The following is a 21,952-nucleotide window of genomic DNA, read 5'->3' as shown; positions in this document are numbered from 1 at the left end:
AGCCCACGGCACCGGCACTACCCACCAGCCACCCGCTGCACCATGCAAACACATCACTTCAGCCCAGCCTGAAAAGCAAAGATTCTGATTCCTAAGACTTTACCTCAAGACACCTAGGGCACCATTTACAAATTATTGCCCGCCCCCTTCATTCAGGACCAGCCAACAGACCCCAGCCCAAATACCCAGTCCGTGTCCTGCAGCACTGCAACAGCACAGGGCTGTGCAGCCCTGGGGCCTGGGTGCAAAGAGCCCACCACCGTGCTGCACAGCCCAGGCCAATGCTTTCCTTCATCCCCATTCACCCCAAGAGGGTGGGAATGAGCCACTGATGTTTCCATAAAGCATTCCTTGTTCCTTCTGCCTGCCCTATGCACAGCCAAGCATCATGCTCCCAGCTCCAAGCCCCAGCAGCTTGGAAAATACATCCTTGGTGTATTAGGAAAAGCATGACCAGCAGGTCGAGAGAGGTTGTCCTCCCCTTCTACTCTGCCCTGGTAGGGCCACATCTGTAGTGCTGCTCTTCAGTTTAAGAAGGAGAAGGAATAACTGGAGGGAGTCCAGCAAAGGGCTATGAAGATGATTAGGGGTCTGGAGCATCTTTCTTATGAGGAGAGACTGCAAGATCTGGGGCTGTTCAGCCTGGAGAAGAGAAGGCTGAGAGGGGATCTCATCAATGTTTATAAATATCTCTAAGGTGAGTGTCAAGAGGATGGGACCAGACTCTTCTCAGTGGTGCCCAACAATAGGATGAGGGGCAATGGGCACAGACTGAAGCACAGGAGGTTCCATCTGAATATGAGGAGAAATTTATTTACTTTGAGGGTGACTGGAACAGGCTGCCCAGAGAGGCTGTGGAGTCTCCTTCTGTGGAGACATTCAAAACCCACCTGGATATATTCCTGTGTGATCTGCTCTGGGTGAACCTGCTTTAGCAGGTGGGTTGGACTGGATGATCTCAGAAGTCCCTTCCAACCCCAACCATTCTGTGATTCTGTGATTGAGCTCCTTAGGAATCAAAGATTGGGTCTTTGTTCCACAGTTATTCTCCTTGTAACTGCACTGAAGGCCCCCACGATGCCCCACCAGTGAGCACTGACCTCATGTAACCCACACACCTCAGTGCACCTTCAAACCTACAGGGATGTTTTACACCCAGGGGGGCCTGCCCCATGCTGGGGTTTCTTTAAACACCACAAGAAAGCAAACAAGTTTCTGGTTCATCCCAAAGAGCACAGCTGCCCACCCCAGGGTGGTATGGAGGGGTGAAGGATGCTCTGAGGGATAGTCCTTGCTGCCCAGGAAGCTGGGCTTTATGGTCCTCCTTGCCCAGCTGCTTGCAAGTGGACAGAAAAACAGCTTTTTTCCTTCTTGCTATGTCAGCACTGAGATCACACTCAGCAGGGCTGTGTGGCTGTAGCTGGCCAGCCACCTGCATCCCACACCAGCAGGACTGGTGAGAGTCAAGGGAGGAGGAGGAGGAGGAGGAAGCCCCCCAAGTTAAATACAGCTGTGGTTCACCCCATGCGGATGCAACTACTCTGGCAAGGTGGAGGAGAGGACAGCAGCCCCGAGATCCTCCAACATGTGCAGGAGCTGCCAGCACTCCCTCCATCCTGCCCAGTACCTCCCCTCTGCCCCTGAGGCAAGGCCAGCAGTGGTGCCTGAGCTTGCAGACCCTCCACAGATCCTCTGTCAGGACTGGGGGACACAAGGTCCTGGGCCAGGGTGTGAGGCTGCGATGGGGGAGCAAGCACAGGGTGATGGCTGCAGCTCCACCAGTGCACACAGCCACGCACAAACCCAGCGGGTCGCCCTCCATCATGAAAACAAACATGCTTGACTTCAGAAAGGGAAAGTGGGGGGCCAGCAACAGCACAAACTGAGCGCACAGGGTCAAGCTAAAGGCTTGCTGGTAAAAAAATAAATAAGGGGAACAAATAATATTTAGCAGGCCCACAGTTGCCCTCCCCTCTTGCTGGGAAGCAGCAGCTCTCGCTGGCCATGGAGGAGCAGCAGGAGGGGCTTGAATTTGGAGAGGGTCCAGGGGCTCTTCCCCAGCACAGCTATTGAGGCCCATGGTTAACCCAACAGGTCACAGCCCTGCAAGATGCACACATCTCCCATCCTCCCTGAGGTGGCCCAAAGGGCTTATCCTCAGCACAGCCTTGGCAGTAGGAGTTGCTCTGGCACAAACCATGAGCTGGACCTCAGCAGCCTCCGTCTCCAGTCACAGCCACAGCAGGCAGTCCCCCAAAGAGCTGGGGACATCTGTATCTCTTGCCTCCCCTTCCTGCCACATCCACCCATCGGAAAGCAGGAACCTGTGCAGGCTCTGCAAGGACAAATGTTGCTCCAAAAAGCAACCACCGGGGAAATGGGTAAAAGAAAATGAGAGGGATGTAGGCAAAGTTATTTGAAAAGCCATGCCAATGAGAGAGGGAGACAATGAGAAGCAGGGGTGGGATGAAGGTAAATGCTCTGAATTTAGCTGTGCAGAGCAAGTCAGGGCACCTCAGCATGGTGCTGTGCAGGGTCAGGTGTCTGGGACACTGATGGTGCTTCCCTGCCCTAAGACCAGGGCCACAGAACCCACCAGGGCCTTCAGCAAGGCTGGGCCCATCGAAGAAAATTCTGCCTTTACATAAAGACTGGATGAAGTACAAACACATACAGCAAGGTGGTGGGTTTTCTGGAAATTTAAAGAGGAAAGCAAGGGAGAGAGGTTTGCAGAAACATTTGCTGCTTTTCCAGAGGGAGATATGCGCAGAGGCTGCTGCATTTAACTCCTCCTCCACTTTCACTCATTAAATCTAGCAAAATTTAGCTAAAATTGATTGAGACTTGATACCAGAGTGGAAGGAAACCATTATGTTTCTTCTTTTTAAAGCAAACCCAAATACACAGCCGGCACTTTCTGCACCAGGCTCATCAGAACTCTCTTTGAATCTGTCTACTAAAATGGTCCCTGGTCATAGTAGAAAAGCATCAAGCGATGAAGAGCCTGCCAGGGCCTGAGAAAAGTTCTTCTAGTGACAAGTTCCCCACACTCAAACCTTATTTCTGCTCTGAATTTCTCTCATTTCAGCTTCCCGCTCCTGGTCACACTGTGCATCCCTCTCCTAACCATATCCATAAATTCCCAGCATTATCTAGTGGAATAAACAATTGATAAAATTGCCACAAAAGTAATTGTAAAGGTCAGAGTGATCGAAAGTGGAAATGGTGAACAACCCCGAGACCCCCTTTCAGTTAAAACACAATCTGCACTATGAAATAAGTAGGATCCTCATGAAGCACAGAAAACGTAGTCAAGGAGAAGGGGAAAAAAATGGCCTAGAAATGCTGATATTATAACACTAAATATTATCCAAATAAAAAACAAACTATGGGATTGCTTTTTGGATTTTTTAGTTTGAGGGCATACAGTATAAAATGGATTATCTCTTGGGTGTTATCTGCTTGTGTATGAGAAGAACCAGACTTCATTATTCTAAACTTTTGTTTGGCAGTTTCTCTGTATAGTCTGCCCTAGCTATCAAATGCATTTTATTTAACACTTTAATTATAAACATTTCATAGATTTGGAAAATGAAGGTGCAGGAAGATTTAGGGCACTGCAGACATCACAGCCAGAAGAGACCATAATCAATCAGCTAGCCCGAGCTCTCGTAGGCAGGGTTTCCCAGTTCTGTCCAAGGTCATCTGGCAGGTGAAAAGCAATGATTTCCGCACACCAGTCTGATATTCTGACACCTAATCACATCTCAGCTGCTGCTGCTCCCCTGGTAGAATCTGCTAAATAATTCATCCCCTCTTTTCACCTAGTTTTTCATATACTTCAAATGAGTTTTGATTTTGTCCCCTTGTATGTTGTTTGCCCTTTGCTTATACCTCCCTTTGAGATGTCTTATCATAAGGCTCAGATTGCAGCAGGTATTTTTAATTCTTTTTTTTTTTTTTTTAATTTCCAGAATCCCTTCCCAGGCACTAAAGAATCTTCCATTTTTTCCGGGCAGTGCAGGATTGCAGGTAAACAATCACAGCTCACCATCCTCTGAGTGCAAATCAATTGTAATCGACTTGGCCTCGATGGGCTGGCAGGACTCATGCTGTCCCTGCACAGAGAGAGGGGGGGCACAGCTAGCAAGTGTTGGGGCTCAGGGCACTAACCCTTTCCTTCCCTCTCTGATGGGTAAGTACAACAGAAACCTGGATCCCTGCTGCTTGGTTTGGTAGGATGGCTAAAGTATGCTGGAGGAAGGCAGCTGCTGCTACCAGCTGCTGCTTTTCTCCCACAGACTTGAAGCGTTCATCAGTGAATGATGGAGCCGGGAAGGTAGGAGCGAGTTTTCCTCCCACCATGGAGGATAAGCCATCCCCTTACTCTGAAGGGTTACTCTGCCTTTCCACCAGCGCATTAGTATTTTCCAGACTGGGAGGAAGCTGTGCTTCTAAAGCTCAGGCTGTAATTGGAAAAGTTTGCCAGGACCGACCTAATGAGGACACAGCTAGTACCAGCAAAACCATGCTACGCCTGAAGTGGTTTAATTCAGTCCCCTGGGCGACACAGCCACAGTAGCAACAGGACTTCTTGTAAGTGAGTGAGCACCCTTCGAATGTGTTATTTCTCTTCAGAGGTCTCTCACAGATCATTGGCACAAATGGAGCCACAAACACTGCAAACACAGGCCTGTCCTCACCCCCTTCCAAGCCTTGCTGCACTTCCACACCAAGGAGCAGCTGCCCTATCCACCTCCTGTCCACAGGCAAACCAAGAGTGCAGGAAAGCAGCCAGCACTGTAAATGGGGCTTTTCACTCCTTGCCCAGGCACAGCCTTGACCAGAGAGCAAGTCTGAGAAAGCTGAGCAGGAACTTAGAGTCCTTCCCATAATAAAAACTAGACTGTCTGAAGCTGGAAACTGAATGTTCGTGTTTAGCTCCCCAGCTCAGAAGCCATAAGTCAAACTGACTTGCACAGAGCCACACAGCACCAGTGGCATAGGTGGTACCTGGGGATGCCACCTAGCAGCCCTGAACACACTGCTACCCCCCTCCCATAAGGTCCTCTCTCCTCCGTCAGGGAGAACAGGATCAGCTGGAGCCATTCCTCCCCCAGCAATTATGCCCCCATTTGCAAAATTAATAACCAAGGCAGCACTGGGCCTAGAGCAGGAAGAGTTAATGGGGTTACGAAGGGTTTTGTTGGCCTATTTTCCAGGCAGGGACCCTTTAATCTACTTTGGAAATACCTTCACACAAAGGCTGGTACAGCAGCTCAGCTGGAGCCAGGATTTAACATGGAAGAACTTGTCCCAAAGAGATTAAAAGTAACAGTTGGGCGCTGACCCTCCTGTCAGACAGGCAGGAATTTCTCACTGGGGACGGGAAGGCGAGGAGGGCAGCTGGGTCCTGGGGAAATGCTGCAGCGTGCCATGGCTCCCACCATCCATGCTCCCAACATGCTTCCCAGAGAAGCTGGAGCAAGCATGCCAGGAGCTTGGCTCGTCCCTGCGAGCTGCCAACATGGTGCAGAGCAGCACCCCATGCACTGGCTGCCTCCACAGCAGAGGAGTCTCCCTGAGAAATGGGGGGGTCCAGCTGGCACCACTCGTGATGAAGGGTTAAATCCCACTGCCCATATCCCTGGGCAATTCAGACCAAACTCAGAATAGAAAATACAGTAACAGGACAGGTAAAAGCTGACAACAAGACAGTGTGGGGACTGTTAGAGTATACATCAATATCACAGCCCTGACTTATGACCACAAAGGAAAAAAGAGGAGAGAGAAAGAAGAAACTGGAAGAAAGAGAGTGAAAAAAGGGAAAGGAGGGAGAGAGGACAGCCACAGGCATCCATGCAAGCACAGCTCAGCCATTCAGTCCCCCCTCCACCTTACCTGGGGGTCCCCAAGGCGACTGAGGTCTGGATAAAGGTAAAACAGGATTCCCTGGGATGCTCCAGGCAGCGAGACTCCCCTGATCAGCAGAACAACCAGCATGAGGTATGGGAACGTGGCTGTGAAATACACCACCTGTGAGGAGGATGAAGTTCAAGCATGAGCGAGCAGTAGGGGCCAGAGCGTGCAGCACTGGCCAGCAGCACAGCACCGACCCCTGGGCTGAGGGACGGGGGCAGTGGCAGCAGATGGGTCAGGTGGCCTCCCCAAGCACCTTGCTGTCACCTGCAGCAGAAAGAAATGAATTTTAATGTGTGCTCAGGAAACTCGTGACATGCCACAGCATGTCTGGAGCCAGACAAACCTTTCTGGTCCTAGAAGTGATCAAGACCCCAAGCCAGGCTGTCACCAGGTTGGAGTCAGAGTAACCCTACTGAAGCCAGCAGTGCAATATCCACATGCAACAGTGAAGGAGCTGCCCCCAGTACCCATCTGCACAACCCTATCCTCAGCAGAGGCCCGAGTTGCACACAGAAAGTCTCTTCTCTTCAACATTTAGTGGCAAAGGTGAAGAGGTGTGCAGATAAGAGATAGATACACCCTGAAATGTGATTGCTGCCACAGGTCCAGCAGGGACAACACTGGGGCTCCGCCTTTCAGGGCAGACACTTACAAAGGGCTTGTGCCCACCACTCCCCACTGCAGCAACTTGCAGCTGCTGCCCCTGGCTGACCCTTGTCCAGATACCCAACATGGATGGGATTTCAGGCAGAGCAGGGCAGCATGTCTCAGACTTGCCACCAAGGACTCAGACCCAAACAGGACTTTTAAACTCTTGCTTTTTACACCCCTAGTGCCATGAGCAACACAGAGTTACTCAGGTAGGGTTGAAATCCCTTCTCCTACCAAAGGAACCATGTCCCTTGAGGGAACACTGCAAGCCAGTATCTGCAAATCCTTTCAGGGACTCCATGTCTGGTAAATATAACATTCAGTTTGGGGATTACTGGGGTACTTTCAGCACTGTTCAGGCTAATTGCTGTAGCAATAACACGCTGGGGTCTGTGTTTTCCACACAAGCAACCCAATATCAAGGGCTGATGCAGCCTTCCCAGCAATTCCAAGCAGTGTCATTAATCCCTTCGTATTGCTGCAACGCCTTCAAGACTTACTGACCACCTTGAAAAAAGTTGTTCAGTCTGTTCTATCATGCTAGGCCAAAAAAGGAATGTTGCTTCTTGGAGTTTTTCCTGTGTGGATGTCCTGAGTGAGGATTCACATCAACACACTTCACCTGAGCGCTGCCCTACGGCTCTCTTCTCAGCTTGGGCAGTTACGCACCAGAGAACTAAAGCTCATCTCTGGAGGAACCGCAATATGTAATGATGTGAAATTATCTACTTCTCATGCCTGCCCATCCATGCAAAATGAATTGATGCAAAATCCACCTAAAGCCCACCATCCCTGAGCAGGGTCACAGGCTCTGCCACAGCTATAGCAATTTCTGCCTTAGAGGAGATCCTACTAAGAACAAGCATACAATTTCCCTGTACAGCATGATCACTTTCGCTCTGCCCCTGGATAATCCTTATGATCTGAGTAATGATTCAAAAAGATTTCCTCTGGATCCACCTTGATATACTCCATCTGAATAAAGCAACATCCAAAGCACCTGGCACTGCAAGTCCTCCTTTGAGTCAATATATACACTCTTTGGTGATTCAGTTTTGTAATGCAGAAGAACAGAAGTCTTTGAGTGATATTCCACCTGTGAAAAAATGCACTACTAGGTGATCATCTCTGCCCACTGCTCCAGGTTTTCTATGCATTTCATGTGCCCTGTTCTATATATCACAGCAGTCTTGAGGTAATGCCACAGAGGCTGGTGAAAAACACCTTCTTGCTGGGGCTCATGATTGACTGAGACATCTGTATGAGCAGATCCATACCTGTCCCTCTGAATCTGCATCCTGAACACTGAAGAAACCCAGGGCCAGCATCCTTTAGGACAGGCAAACACCATCATTCATTTAATGCTCAAATTTTCAAGGAGTCTCTGATTTAGAGCATTTCAGTGACAGTTAATCAAATCTGCAGGTCCTACGAGTTGAACAATCATCCCTGTATTTACCACACAGCCAAATTCTTTTTTCATAAAATGACAGGAAGCAAGTCTAATATTTCTCAGCTCATGAAAGCAAGATTAAAAACAAAAATCACAAAAACAACCCATTGCCTCTGAACCTTACTGCACGTTCTTCCAGGATGCCAGGTTGCACATTCTCAGCTGGATCTCTAAATAACAGCAGTTTTAGGAGCTCAAAACATGAACTGGTGCTGGTTGCCTGGCATATTATTTGGATTCACATTTTGTTAGTGTTCTATGTGCTTTACAGTGTGCATGAACTAGCATGTTAAGCTTTTCACTCAGCAGACACTCACATCTGCACTGAGAGCAGAGGCCTGAGTTTGGAGAATGTTTGCTGGATTAAGTGTGCCAAACTTCTATCTAGCAACAGGAACATCTGGATCCAATGAGATATTACTCAATGCTTGGCTGAGACCCAATCTTTTTATTTCTCGGGCATTGTTAGCACTAACTACATCACTAGGAACCTTGCCGGGATCAGTGTGATCGTTCTGTCACATGCTGGTCAACAACATCCAGGCTTTTACTTTTGAATCTGATCCACATGCCTCGGTAAAGTGGTTCCATCTGTGACAACCTCCTGCATCTGTGAGCGATCCTCACGGATGAGCAGTCCTCATGTCGCAGGATGCAAACTGTTCTTGCTATTCTGAACCAGGTGATTTCAGCTCATGGTGTTTGTCCCTTCAGAGGCAAATCCCCAGGACTAAGGCATATCTCTTCCCCAACGGGACTGTATTCCCACAGCCATCAGTTCAGTTGGTTTATTCAACATGTGGAGGCTTGATAAACCTATGGACACTGTTGCTTTGCTGAAAGAAGGTTTCTGTTTTCAGGAAGACCTCATCATCACTAGTCCTTTTTGCTGAAAAGCACTTGCATTTAACTTAGAACTTGTATCTAAAATAGACTGGATTTGTTCTCAGCACTTCCTACGCTATGTTTGCTGTATCTTAGTATCATACTCACTGTTATTATGTTGCCTCTGCTTACTTTAACCAGACCACTACAGCAAGCAGTTGCTCTTTTCTTCTAATTTTACTCCATAGAAACCAGAAAACATCATCTCTTCAAGCTGCTTGATTTCCCCATCATGTTTCATAATCCCAGACCGTTCTGGAAGCAGGAGAAACTGCTAACATCCATACCATCAACTCAATGGAAATGAATGCAGCTGAAGTTTACACCTCATCACACACGATGTCTCTTTCAAAGCATGCTGAGAAGACACCATTTCGATAACATACAAAACCTTTTCATTTCCATCTGTTCTTGCTGGCTCCAGACAAAGCTGGCTGGGAATGGGTTAGGAGGCAGTAGCAGAAACTAAGTTAAGGGGTCAGTGCAAATGACAGTGGCACACTCTGCAAAGAGCGAGCATGAGATGGAGCTGGATGGTCACATCAACCTTTCCCAGAAGCATTCAAAGAAATACCTCTGTGGTGACCAGTGTGGGGAAAACAAACAAATGAACAAACACCTTTACTGCTGGAGAATAAGCACAACTGTAGGAAGAGTTAAGATGAACAAAAAGAAAAAAAATAGATCCCCATGGCAATGAGGCAGAGAGCATTGAGGCCATCACAGTTATCTTCCTTGCTATCTAATGAATTTGAAGATTTTCTAGCTGCACTTGCCAGCAGAGGCAAAAACAGGCTGCTTGCTCACACTGTGGTGGGAGGGAAGGGAGCATGCAACCATCCCATAAATAAGAAGACTGCAGGGTCTCCTGGGCCTGTGGATGCAGAGGGACCAGATGGGGATATACAACTTGAAAGTTGATGCTCTGAGACATCTCAGTGCTCCCATCCTTTCCTACCCAAAACACAGAGCCTGGCTCACACTCCTGCTGCAAGTTGAGCCCCACAAGCTCCTGCCAGCTTATTCAGGGAGTGGTTCCCAGGGTATTCCTAGGACCTTTCTAAACATACAAAAGGTGAGTAGATCAAGCATTCCAGCTGTGATCAAGGGAGGAGGCTCGATCTGAACCAAGGACTCACCTTGCCTGTAGACTTGACCCCTTTCCAAATGCAGAAGTAACAGATGATCCAGGCCAGCAAGAGACACAGAACCAGCTCCCACCGCAGGCTGCCCAGGTGCTGGATGCCATCAGAAATCTTTAGAACTCTCCTCCTGTGTTGGGGGGAAGCAAAGGAACATCCAGGCGTTACTGCTGTTGACCACTAACATTCCAAACACCACACTGGATCCTGCCACATCTCCATGGCACCTGGTGGCTCTGGAGAGAAGAGCTCAAGAGGAATCAAACCTCAGGGGAATCAAGCAGTGCTCCCCTTTTAAAAGTACTACCAGTCTGGCAGATCCATGCATGTTGGACCAAGACATTTCTTCTCCTGTCCTCCTCCCACCCTTCATCTGTCTTGTCCTCTAGGGTAAGAGGTCTGTCTCTGCAAGAACATGCAGCACTTTGTACACACAAGCTCTGCCTAGACCTTTTTCCTGTACACAAGGTTCACCTACATTTCTGACATGCTTCAAACCTCGAAGTGAACAATACCTTGCACTTACCATGCAGAATTCATGAGGATCACCCAAGAAGCAATGCTGTCCAGCCCTTTCTCCATAGCACACTACTTCTGCCTTTAGGAGCAGCTACAGATTTCACCTCTGGACTCAGAGCAGCATAGCATCTCATACCATGACTAAGACTCAACCAAGACCACAATAATTCCCATTGCACAGTCAGAAGAGGCCACCTTGGGCATCCTCTTTCAGCCAGTATGGAGAATAGGATCCTGGGCTAGATGGACTTTGGTTCAGCTAAGGTCTTACAGTATCACCTTGGCCATATAGCAGCTTTCCATGTTGTGGGTATGTCAAATCTTCCTCATCACTTCCAGAAGTATGGACTCACCCTCCTCCATCTCCTATACCACACAGATGGATCTGAGCGTGAAACACCATGGTGCAGTCGCAAAATCCCAAGCCTAAGACAGGCAGAGATGGACATGCACTACACTGGAGCCTAGCAGCAATGCCCACTCTGCTGCAAAAGACAGCAGTTATCCCCAAATAAATGTTATGCTCCTGGAGAACAGCAGTCTAAGACACACTGCCTCCTTTCCTGCCCCACAGCCTTGTGCCAGATGAAGAGAGATGAGAGGGAGGGTCAGAAAAATTACTCTGCTCCACCAGGTAGGTTTCATCATGTTGTTCCTTTCCTGCTTCTAAGGATGTGGACTCTGTAACCAGTGGGGATAGGGTGCCAGCAGAGCACAACTGCCTGGGTGCTGCACTGTATCCAGAAGAGGCCTCGGAAGGGTGCCATCAGCCCTCTGGCAGGTCAGCACTTCTGCAGGAAATAGTGGCCTCCTACCTCCCCGCCCAGGGAGGGCAGGAACAGATGCTTTATTGGAAGCAATGGACAGTGGAAATTTCCAGTTCCAGGTGCCGTTTCACCCGTAACACTAGGAATGGTCACAGCATTTCCAGCAGTCAGCCTCATGAAAAGCAGCCTAAGACCAGCAGGTCACCATCTAATCACACATGAGCAGCAGGCAGAGGGAGAATGCAGGCTCAGGGAGCACACAGAAGACAGAAAAAGCATAAAAAACTTTGAAATTTTAAACTAGCATCCCTATGCTGAGCCAGGGATAGTCCAGAGGTGCTGTGTGCTCCACACGCTGACAGCACCTGGCAGCAAGGGCAGAGCCCTCCATCCATCCACATGCACAAGGAGAATACAGTGTCAGCAGAGGGGCCATTTGCACAGCCTGTTGGACAGGGCTCAGTACTTCATTGTGCCTTTTCTCCCAGGAGGTGCTGAAGATCATCAGAGATCCCAAGACAACAGGCCTATGCCTTCAAGTCAGAAATACAGCTATTCTGTTCCTCAGGGTAATTCACACAAGGGGAGAAAACAATGAAAGTGAGGACACTGATTTCACTCTGAAGTAAGCTGATCCCAGCACTTCATTTCAATTTTGGTGAACTTCTCCCCTCAAAATAGCTTGCATATTAGCTACTTTAAAGTAAAAAACATCCCTTATTTTTCTACTTTTAAGTTAAAGACTAGCACACGTACAGAAGTCCTCATCCACCATGCCAGAGCCTTCCAGGAACATGCTGGTATCACACAGTAGCATGGATTCAAAGGAAAGATCATCTACTGCATTACCACCATGAACTCTTACGGTACACCACAGGGCTTCAAGGCCTCTTCTTCAACAGCTAAACACACACAGCTCACAAAACACACAGACAAAAACCCATCATAGAGCTGTGGCTTTTACCCCATGCCCACTTATAGTCTTGGCACCCATGTCCTGGGCAGAGTTACACGGGCTGCAGCCACCAGTCAGGTCAATGACTGCACGGGTCAGACTTCTCCAAACAGAACATGAGTGATGAATAATCCAGCAGATATATAAACTGTAGTCCAAACCATTGAGTGATGGACACTATACCCTGAGGGAGTGCTAGCAATTTTATTGAGATTTGCACCCTGGGTAAGTCTGAACCAAAGCTTCAGGATGGGGAACACACAGCCAATTCACCTCCATTGCAGGAGGAAACAACTGTGTAAGGAAGTTCTCAGCTGGCAGTGAAGAGCAAGTGAGGAAGCAGCACAAATGGAGAAAAGGAGAGTTCAACAGAAGAATGGAATAAGGGAGAAAATGACAATAAATGAAACATCAAGGACCAGAGGAGGCAAAGCATTGGTGAGGTAAGGTCTTCCACAGTCAGCTAGCCATCACTGAGGTCAGTGAGACAGACACCCAGAAGTTCCAGAGGAACAGGAACGCAACATCAGAGAAGGACAAAGACAGATGTCTCCAAGGCACACCAGTACAGCTCCAGACAAATACCACAAGCCCAGCGAAATTACCCTGGCTGACAGTGCCATTCCTGAGAGCCTTCACCCCAACTCGCCCAGCTTCCTCTCTTGTGTCCTCTTCTGGCAAGCATGGGTTAATAGGAAGTGATGCTGCACGGTTTGTTCCTTGCCCAGGGAAGTTATGTCCCAGAGGAAAGTAAGGTATAGGCCTGGCCTTTACTTACTCCCAGAACTCGATGACAGGGGAGGTGGCATTTTCATTGGTCACATTGAACGTCGAGTTTGCCTTCTGGAGTTCCATGCAGTTCCCTGTGGGAGAGGCCCAGGGAGAGAGGGAGCATAAGCAGCAGCAAATGGAATACTGGAGGATCCAAAAAATTCCTCCCTTTCTATCCACAGTGTCAACTCTCATTGACATTGATTTCATATAGACCCAAAAGTGCACAAAAGCAGTCCCCTCTAGGGTAAAACTGGCAAGAAACCTGTGACGATTAAGATGATGGCATTTAATTTTTTCCTTCCAGTGGGCATGGTGAGCATGGACCAGCACTGGGTCTATGGCTGACACACAGCCCAGGATGACTGGAAGATGCCAAGAGGAAAAATGCCCATGGTGGCTGAAGCCCAGAGCAGGAGCCACCAGGGAGGCCGCCACTGCACGGTCCTAGCTGGGTGCTGCAAGTGGCTGGGCAGTGCCAGCACTGGTGCTCTCTAGCAAAGACCCAGATCAACTAAGCTGCTTCCCCAAAAGCACCAGGATCACTGCAGTGACCCAAGACTCCCAACCCCTATGACCAGCAGTCCCACCCAAGCAGTGGCAAGCCACGCTTCTTGAGGTTTGGCCCTGGTCAGCAGCAGGTTTCCCTCAGCCAGGAGCTGGTGGAGGATTGGGAGAGGGCTCCGCACCCACCTGTGTTCCACTCATGGTCACAGCTGCCCCAAGGGAGGTCAATGGTGAATGAACTGAAGAGATAAAACAAGGCCCAGGCCAGGACAACGATGTAGTAGAAGCTCAGAAGTACAACGATGACCTGTGAGGCGTAGCCAATTCCTGCAGAAAGGGAGCCCCGAAGGCAGGTCACCCACACACTGGTAGACAGTAAGAGGACTCCCCTTTGGGAGGTGCTCACCCAAAGTTTTCATCTGCTGCTCCACATTTTGACCCTGCTGCTGGATGAATGCCAGTGGGGTGGCCACCAGAGCCACCATCCCCTCTCTGAAGCTCACCATGCTGTATCAGCAGGGGCTTGAGCAGAGACCTCAGGCACCCACTCTTTCTAACACCCCACCACAGGCTTCCTTGGGGACTGGCAAATTATGGTTGGAAAGCCACCCAAAGGGACAGAAAAATATGACAGTGCTCTAACTGCTGAAAAAACCCTTCTTCAGACACATCAAAGAAAGTAGCTTGAGGCTGGATGACTGTGCTGAAACAGTGCTAGAAGTAGATCTGACAGCTAACAACTTATTAAGACAGTCGACACCTTTTACCACGAAGATTTTAAGTGATCTACAAAATCAGGAAAATGACATAATATTGACTTTAAAAAATAGTACCATATTTTAGGTTCCTTATAACCTCTAGAGGCATTTTCATCATTTAGCTCTTGGAAGACAACCTCAGTTGGGTACAAAGCTCCTGGCCAGAGCTGCAGCCATGAAGAAGGAAGCTGGCATGCAGCGTAATGATGAGAACTGTTTGGTGAGAAAGGCCATCAATTTTTCCAGCATCCCTGGTCTGGGATCCTCCGTTGTAGGCAGAAGATGTGTGGAGGTACATGATGAGCTTAACTGTGGGGAGATGCATCGCCACTCAACCCCCCTGGGGTCCCACGGTCGCCCCACCTTGCCGTGCCCTCCCAGCTTCACCCCACTCACCTTCAAAGAGGGGGCAGATCCTGCGCCAGGCTGTCACCCCTCCCTGGCTGGTGTACTGCCCCAGTGCCGTCTCCAGGAAGAAGACAGGGATCCCACAAGTGAAGAGGAAGATGAGGTAGGGGATGAAGAAGGCACCTGACAGATTCAAGCAGCAGATAGGAGAAATAAGCCCCTTTAGGGTGACTTGGGTCAGGCCATCTCCAGTCTGGCACTGAGCAGGTCCCTCCTTGAGGGGTGACAGCCTTGGAGGGGTTGGGGGCTGTGGGGCGGGAAGGCCATGGACACAGGTGCCAGAAAAAAAGGGATTTTTCTCATGTTTCATCTCCTAGAGTGAGGCAAGTGCATGACAAACTCAACGTTTAGAAAAGATAAAAAGGAAAGGAAAAACAAAAGAAAAAAAAAAAAAAAGGAAGGAAAGGGAAAGGGAAAAGGAAAGGGAAAGGGAAAGGGAAAAGAGGGACGAGGAAAGGTTGAAGAGAAAGGGGAAGGGAAGTTTCTAGGCCTGATTTTTGTGCAGAAGAGTGAAATAAGTTCTCAATAGCTGTACAGAAATAAGGGGAACATCCTGGTTTATAACCATTGTGACTTTCAATCAAATTGGTGGCTCCTTTCACGTTAATTATTCTGACAGAATAAGCTGACAGGCTCACAGGTGACAACACCAAGGCACTGAGGAGCATGTAGAGACTGACACCTTTACCTAGTCTGTGGGTTTACTCGGTCATTTGCTCACCAAAAAAGCAGCAGATATGCAAGCAAAAAGCAAGTGGTACAGGAAAGTATGTACCTCACATCAGTGGCCAGGGCTGCCCTCCTGGTGAAGCCCTGTCATGAAACCAGGCATGGAGAGATAAAATCCATCACGTTTTTTAATTACCCCAGGCTAATGTTAAATGCTTTAATGGCTTTTATCCTGCAGAGGACAGAGACAGCCCTGCAAGATGGTCCACGCTCCCTGCTGCACTCGTGTGCCACCAGAGCTGCTCAAGACCTCCTGCAAAGCCAGGGACATGGGGCAGGATGAAGAGCTGCTGTGGAAAGGAGCAGTGCCAAGCGGAGAGTGGCAGCCTTTTCTGTGCCAGTGAGACGCTGACTGGCTCTGCAGTCTGGTCGGTGGGGGTGTATGGGAAATAAATAACAACGCCGGTGCACAAATAAACTCAAACCCCAAGAGATTTCATTAAGAAGCTTAGCTAGCCTACAGAGAGGAAACGGGGGCTCCGGGAACTGGCCAGAAGTCCCACCTCACACTCATCCCAGCAGGGTACAGAGCCACAGCCCTCCCTTTCTTGCAAGAAGAATGGAATCAACATAATAGATAGGGATAGCATCTCAGCAGCTCCCTGCGGACAAACAGCAGCTGAAGGGATGCTGATACCTGGCAGCCCCGTGGGAACAACAAGCATCTGTCCATGTGCTGTCCCTCCACCAGCAAATAGAAGTTGGTGAGGGCAAAGGGCAGGGGAAATGGTTGTATCAACGCCATCCCCTCAACTCCCAACTTGTGTGTAATCCTGTGATCATAAAACTGGAACCTATTTCCAAGAGAGATTATTCTCATATAAAAGTTTGTATTTAACCAAACTGTAGCCAGGGGTTCCCCGGAGATGTCTCTGAGATGGCAGGTCAAGCTTTCCAGCCTGGATTTCCCCTACTTGCAGATTGGGTCTGGCCTGTTACCTTCCTTAGAACCTCTGGTTATCCCAGGTTTCAGGCAGGTTTCATGCTTTGGAGGTCTAACCGCAGGGTCTTGGCATGCAAACTGTTACATAATACAAAATTATGGTGGGGTAAAGGAGAGATTTGCAGAGACATGTTTGGGCCAGGGACTATGATCTGCCCTGCTCCCCTTGCTCCCCAGGTTGGGGGGACAGACAGGGTGGGACAACCCTGATGCCAGCCCCACCACCGCTCCCCATCTCTTTTCATTCAGCTGGCAGAGGGCTGCTGCTTGCCCGCATAGCCAGGCAAGAGCAGCGGGCAGGATGGCCCTCAGGCAGGGACTGCGAGGAGGAAAAGCCCAGGAGAGGGGCCCAGCAGAGCCACACATGCCCCCTCCACTGCAGCACCTTCCCCTCCGCATGTGCAGGGGTGGCAGTCGGCCCTTGGGACCAGCCAGTTTGGGGAGTGCAGCCACACCACCAGACAGGCTTCCCCAGTATTTCCCAATCCATGGGGCCAGCCTGCCAGGGAGGGCCTGACCCTGCCACTGGAGGTGAGAGCAAGAGTGAACAAGAGGAAAAAAACAACATTTTTTGCTCTTCTTTTTTTCCCTTACTATATAGGACCTTGGTATCAAACACCAAGCACCAAATATGTAAGGGACTACTCTTTGTTATGTGTAATATCCCTATAGAAAGGAGAAGTAATAGCTGCTCCTCTTTGCATAGCTCAGATTTTGCAGATATCTTTTTTTTGTGAAAAGCCTGACTTATTTAGAGCAGCAAAGGAAGATGTGAGAGCAGCTATCACCGCTGCCTACACACAATTCATGATGGTAAGAAGAAGTCAGCTGGTGGGACAGGGCCATTTCAACTGGGCAGTAATAGTGGCATGAAAGCAAATGGTTGTAGGCTGGCCATGGTTGACCAGAAGCTAAATATTAAATAAAGGTCTCTCACCTTTATTTAATAACCAGAGAAGCAACTCTATGGACCAGCCTTCCCAAAGCAGTACAGGAAAAAACCTCTGGTAGCTTTTAAAGGTAATCTCAAGGCATTACAAGGGATGTGATAGAGCACCAGCCAGGGCAGGCTGAGTTCCACGAGGCAGGAGGGAGCCCCAAGTCCTGCACAGCCTTGTCGCACTGCCTTGCCCCAGGAAAAGCCATACAGGAACCACTTTCCTCTCTGCATGAGAGTTTCATGCCCCATCCTTGCTCTAACCTCATGGGAAAGGGGCTGGAGATCAGAAATTTGCCTGAGATTTCCAACTCCTCGCAGCCTCTGCTGCTTCTTGAGGTTTTGCTTCATGCCCTCTTCTAAGGGGAAAAATGGCTGAGAATTCGCTTTGTGTCTTGCTTCTGCTGTCCAACCACATACAACATCTCCACTTCCTCCAGAGCCTTCCTTGAGGTCTCCCCTGGCACCCAAGCCAAGGGATGCCAGGTCAGGGTCCATGGTCCTGCTCCCCATGATGGGCTGGCACCCAGGAGGGTGCAGCAGTGGGAGCAGACACAGCTTAGCAAGCAGCCAAGAAACATTCTCCGTGGAAAAAGAAAACATGAAAAATCCTCCTTTTTCAACAGGGAAAGAAAATGCCCAGCCAGCTGGTGAAAAGAAACAAACGCTAAGCAAAGCATGGTGTGAAAGTAGCTAAACAGCGGTTAATCCTCTTTTATGCCACTGGGATGAAAGCAGTTTAGTGAGGCCCATGAGACTACGCCAAGCTCAAGCCAGGGGATTTCAGCCCCGGGTCCCCAGCACTTGCTCCCTGCCAGCTCCCAGCCAAGCACTGTTTCCCCTCTCCCCTGCCCTTCCGGAGAGCCCAATTAGCAATTAATCAGCAGACTGGGAGAGCAACTCCTTCTCCATGTGCCACCAAGCCAAATATGAGAAGGCCTTTGGGCTTCTGGTTTTTAAATAGTTTTCTCCTTTAAAAGGCAAGCATAAAGTAAAAGCAGGCACAAACACCTGTACAAGCCTGTGGCAACTCTCCACCTGCAAAAGCAAGCCCAGCTCTGCTGCCAAGCCACAGTGCAGCCCAGACTCACAGGGGATCAGCCACTGGTCACTGCCCAGCAGAGTCAGAGCAGCACCAGTGTGATGGCACCTCAGGGGTGACAGCAACACCCCATTCTCTCTCCCTCAAACACGTCTGTCTGTCTGCACACCTCACATCCCCACTGCATATCTCAGGGGTGTGTGTTCCCTCTCGCCTGCACTCACAGCTGCAGCAGATGCTGTGAGGGCACTGCAGGAGGGCAGCTGCGCCCTCTTGCTCTGCCCGATTCCTGCCTCCCAGCTTCGGCACCAGTCCCTGAGGGACATCCCTCCATGACCAGATAACAGACTAGGACCCGTGGTCAAGAGTCCCTTGGAGGCTTCCTGAGCCTTCAGGAAATTCTACAGCTCCTGGCAGCACGTGTGAGGACTACGGTGCCAGCAGCCTCCTGCACTGCTCCCTGCTGCATCACCAGGACCTGCCACCTTGTTTGCACAGGGCTCCTGGTGTTCCTCAAGGATATGTTGCCTGAGGTGAATCATGCTGCTCCAAGAGCCAAGCCCCCCACCAGGGCCCTCCTGCCTCCCCCTGCTGATGGCTGCCCACCTCGCCAGCAGGACCAGGATTCCACACACCACAGGGAAACAGAGTGACCAGAAACCCTGGGACATCACCGTTTGGTCACCCACATCCCAGCAGGTCAAAATAGCCCCTGCACATAGCCCAGATGGTGACACTGTGCTGGCAGGTTGGCATCCTCTCTTCAGACTCGTGGTTCAGGCATTACTGAGAGACTGCTGCCAGGGGTGAGCAGGGCCAGATGTGGATGTGGCAGAGGCAGGAGGAACCACAGAGGGACACGGGTGAGCGGGAATCCCCAGGGGTGGCCAGGGACAGGGTTGCACTTACCTCCACCATTCTTGTAGCAAAGGTAGGGGAAGCGCCAGACATTTCCCAAGCCGATAATCTCCCCAGCCACAGACAGGAAGTATTCCAGCTTGTTGTTCCACTGCCCTCGCTCCAAGGTCTGGTCCTTCTCCTCCTCCTCCTTTTCCATGATGGGGTGTGAGGACACTGTTTCATCATTGCTGACAGCACCAGGGACTCTGTAATCCATCCCACCTTCAGAAGGAGTTTCCTTCATTATGTTCAGCACAAGCCATGCAACAAGCAGAAATTTGGGATACAGGAGGCAAGAGAGGGGAGAGGACATGTGCACACACATGCTGAACCCTTCCTCTCTTGCCTCTTATGCTGATTCCTGTACCAATTCCTGCTAGCAAGAAGGTGCTAAGACCATGCATGTGCTTTCTCTGCTGAGTCCAAAAACAGTCCTTAAAAGCCTCTACCAGTTTCATTATTTTTAACTGACTCATTTCAACACACTCTTCCTTCTGGAAGCCCATCCTCTAAGCACAGTGTTACACAGAAGACCCAGCAGCTCAGCCAGGCTGGAGCTCCCACCACAGCAGGTACAGGGAACAGACTTAGGGGCGAGAGCAGGATCAAGTAATTGACAAGCTATTTTACAAGGGTTTCTCTTCTCTCCTCTTGCTGATTACTGGAGTCTGGTTTTACAGACCATGCAATGAAAGCCACAAAACACACAGAAGCCTTAGATGTGGGAAGAGGACAAACTGAAATAAGAGGGGAAACACATTTCTGCTTTCAGTGACGGCAACTGTTGGTGGCAATCTACCCGTCCCCCAAAAACCTCTGAGATGACTCCTTTCCTCCCAGGAAAGCCAGGACACAGCGTGACTGCTGGTGCACAGCTGGTGCCCCAGGGCATAGCAAGGAGACAGGCACAGGTGGCACCAGCTCTGCTGCAGCCATTTGGAAGGTTCAAAGGATGTTCCAGCCTGTTACTCACGGGCAGGATGCCCTCCTGGCTGCAAAGCCCCACAGGGCAAAGGGTGAGGACTGCAGTTCCCACCAACACCTGGTGCCAAAGCTGGGATTGCTGAGGACCGTGTGCCAAGAAGAGCACTTTCCTCCGCACAGTGCCAGCCCTCGAGCCTGCTCTTTCCCCACCAAAGCGGCTGCCCCAGCCCCAGCCTAACTCCGCCATTCATTCCCGCTGGTGACTCCATTGCCAGGAGAGGAGGAAAATGTACTGGCAGCAAATGACACTGTCCCTGATTCAGGGAGGAAAAACAAAACAAAACAAAAAAGGCAAAGTAGCACTTTGAGCCTCTCCCCTCCCCCTACATAGTCCCCTATAAAATACTCTGGGACTTGAAGAAGAGCAAGAAACACTGTCAGGCGTTTGACAGCGGCTGCATGAAGGACTGGGAGGACCCCTCCATGCTAGAAAATGATTAAACAGGCAGAAAACGCAGCATGACCTCTCATCCACAGCAGACCCGAAACGGTGTGGGGCACAGGGGGAGCAGGGCAGAAGAAAACAGGGGCTGAGGTATTATTACCTTGCGGACGGCGCTGTCGGGGCGCGAGCCGACGGGAGACGCGAAGGCAGGACCAAAAGGTGCTGGCTATTTAAAGTGTGGAAAGAAAAATTCAGCCCGTGGTGTAATCCTAGACTTTGCCCAACCCACATTCCTTCCCTCACCCCCCAGGGCTGGACAAAAACCTACACATGACTGATTTCATGATCAGTGCAAAGGGGCTCATTCCCCCCTGCCTGCGAGAAGGGGTCACGCTGCCTCCACCAGTGCTCTCCCTCCCGGGGCAGGGACTGCTTGGATCCCACTCTCCATCATCCCTCCGCCACACATTGTCTCTGGAGAAAGGGGAGACCACCACACACAGGTGCCCCTGCAGCCCTGCCCAAGGGACCCAAAGCCTCAAGACCTGCTGGGAAAGAGGTAAGAGCCAAAGCACAAATTTATGGTGAGTTCCCATCCTGGGGTCTCTCTTGGGCAGGGAGGACACAGGCACAGGGCATGATCCTGCACCGCAGCACAACCCACGGTGCCCAGGGGGCAGCCAGGCTGTGCCACAGCTGGGAGCAGCAGCAAGCAGCAGAGCTCTGAGCTGGAAATAAACTCTGCTCAACTCTCTGCTGCTTCTTACTGAGGGCTCAAAACAGCCTCATTCAGAAATTCAACAGGTGGCAAACTCTCTTCCCTCCCACACAGGGAACTTTTCCTCTGGTCTTTCCCAGAAGCAGCACTGCCCCATCCATCCCAGGACATCACTCCAGAAGCCACAGTGGGAGCGGGCAATCAAGCAACAGATGAAAAATGACGCAGCAGGAATTAAGAGAGCCCTGGTTCTGCATACCCAACACCATGGTGCAGAATTAGCTGTGGTTGCTTGGGAAGCAGGTCTTGGGATTACTGCAGGTAGTTACCTCTGCGCTTTGAGGCCATAAAAAAGGCAAACAGAACGGGGTATTGCTCATGGTAGATGTGTTACAGCTGCGATGGTCCAAGGGTGTGAGGCAAGGTTTTTAAGTATTTTTATTACATCTGTTAATGAATATCTGGGGCAAGAGAGGAGAAGAAGAAGAAGAAAAAATCATGCTTTTGGGTTCAGTGTCCTTGTGCAAGGTGGCAGCAAAACCTGAGCTGTGTACAGGCAGTTTGAGAAGGTATTAG

At 50.0% G+C, this 21,952-nt stretch overlaps 1 protein-coding gene across 1 annotated transcript in view; it reads right to left on the bottom strand.

Moving 5' to 3' along the window:
• The window catches only part of LOC308050633 (sodium- and chloride-dependent GABA transporter 2-like), a 32,340-nt gene extending 11,244 nt beyond the window's left edge, over positions 1 to 21,096 (bottom strand). Inside the window, exons 1-8 of the mRNA XM_080360791.1 lie at positions 20,987 to 21,096; positions 20,819 to 20,884; positions 19,299 to 19,511; positions 14,727 to 14,861; positions 13,759 to 13,899; positions 13,073 to 13,157; positions 10,051 to 10,183; positions 5,902 to 6,036 (exon numbers count right to left, since the gene is read on the bottom strand). Coding sequence (XP_080216917.1) covers positions 5,902 to 6,036; positions 10,051 to 10,183; positions 13,073 to 13,157; positions 13,759 to 13,899; positions 14,727 to 14,861; positions 19,299 to 19,511; positions 20,819 to 20,884; positions 20,987 to 21,023 — 945 coding nt within the window. The 5' untranslated portion in view covers positions 21,024 to 21,096. The remainder of the gene's footprint in view (positions 1 to 5,901; positions 6,037 to 10,050; positions 10,184 to 13,072; positions 13,158 to 13,758; positions 13,900 to 14,726; positions 14,862 to 19,298; positions 19,512 to 20,818; positions 20,885 to 20,986) is intronic.
• Positions 21,097 to 21,952: the final 856 nt, after the last annotated feature.

Source organism: Nesoenas mayeri (assembly GCF_963082525.1).
Source record: "Nesoenas mayeri genome assembly, chromosome: 1".
NCBI lineage: Eukaryota > Metazoa > Chordata > Aves > Columbiformes > Columbidae > Nesoenas > Nesoenas mayeri.
Note: the sequence above shows the minus strand (reverse complement) of the source record. Positions and strands in the feature narration are given on the sequence as shown.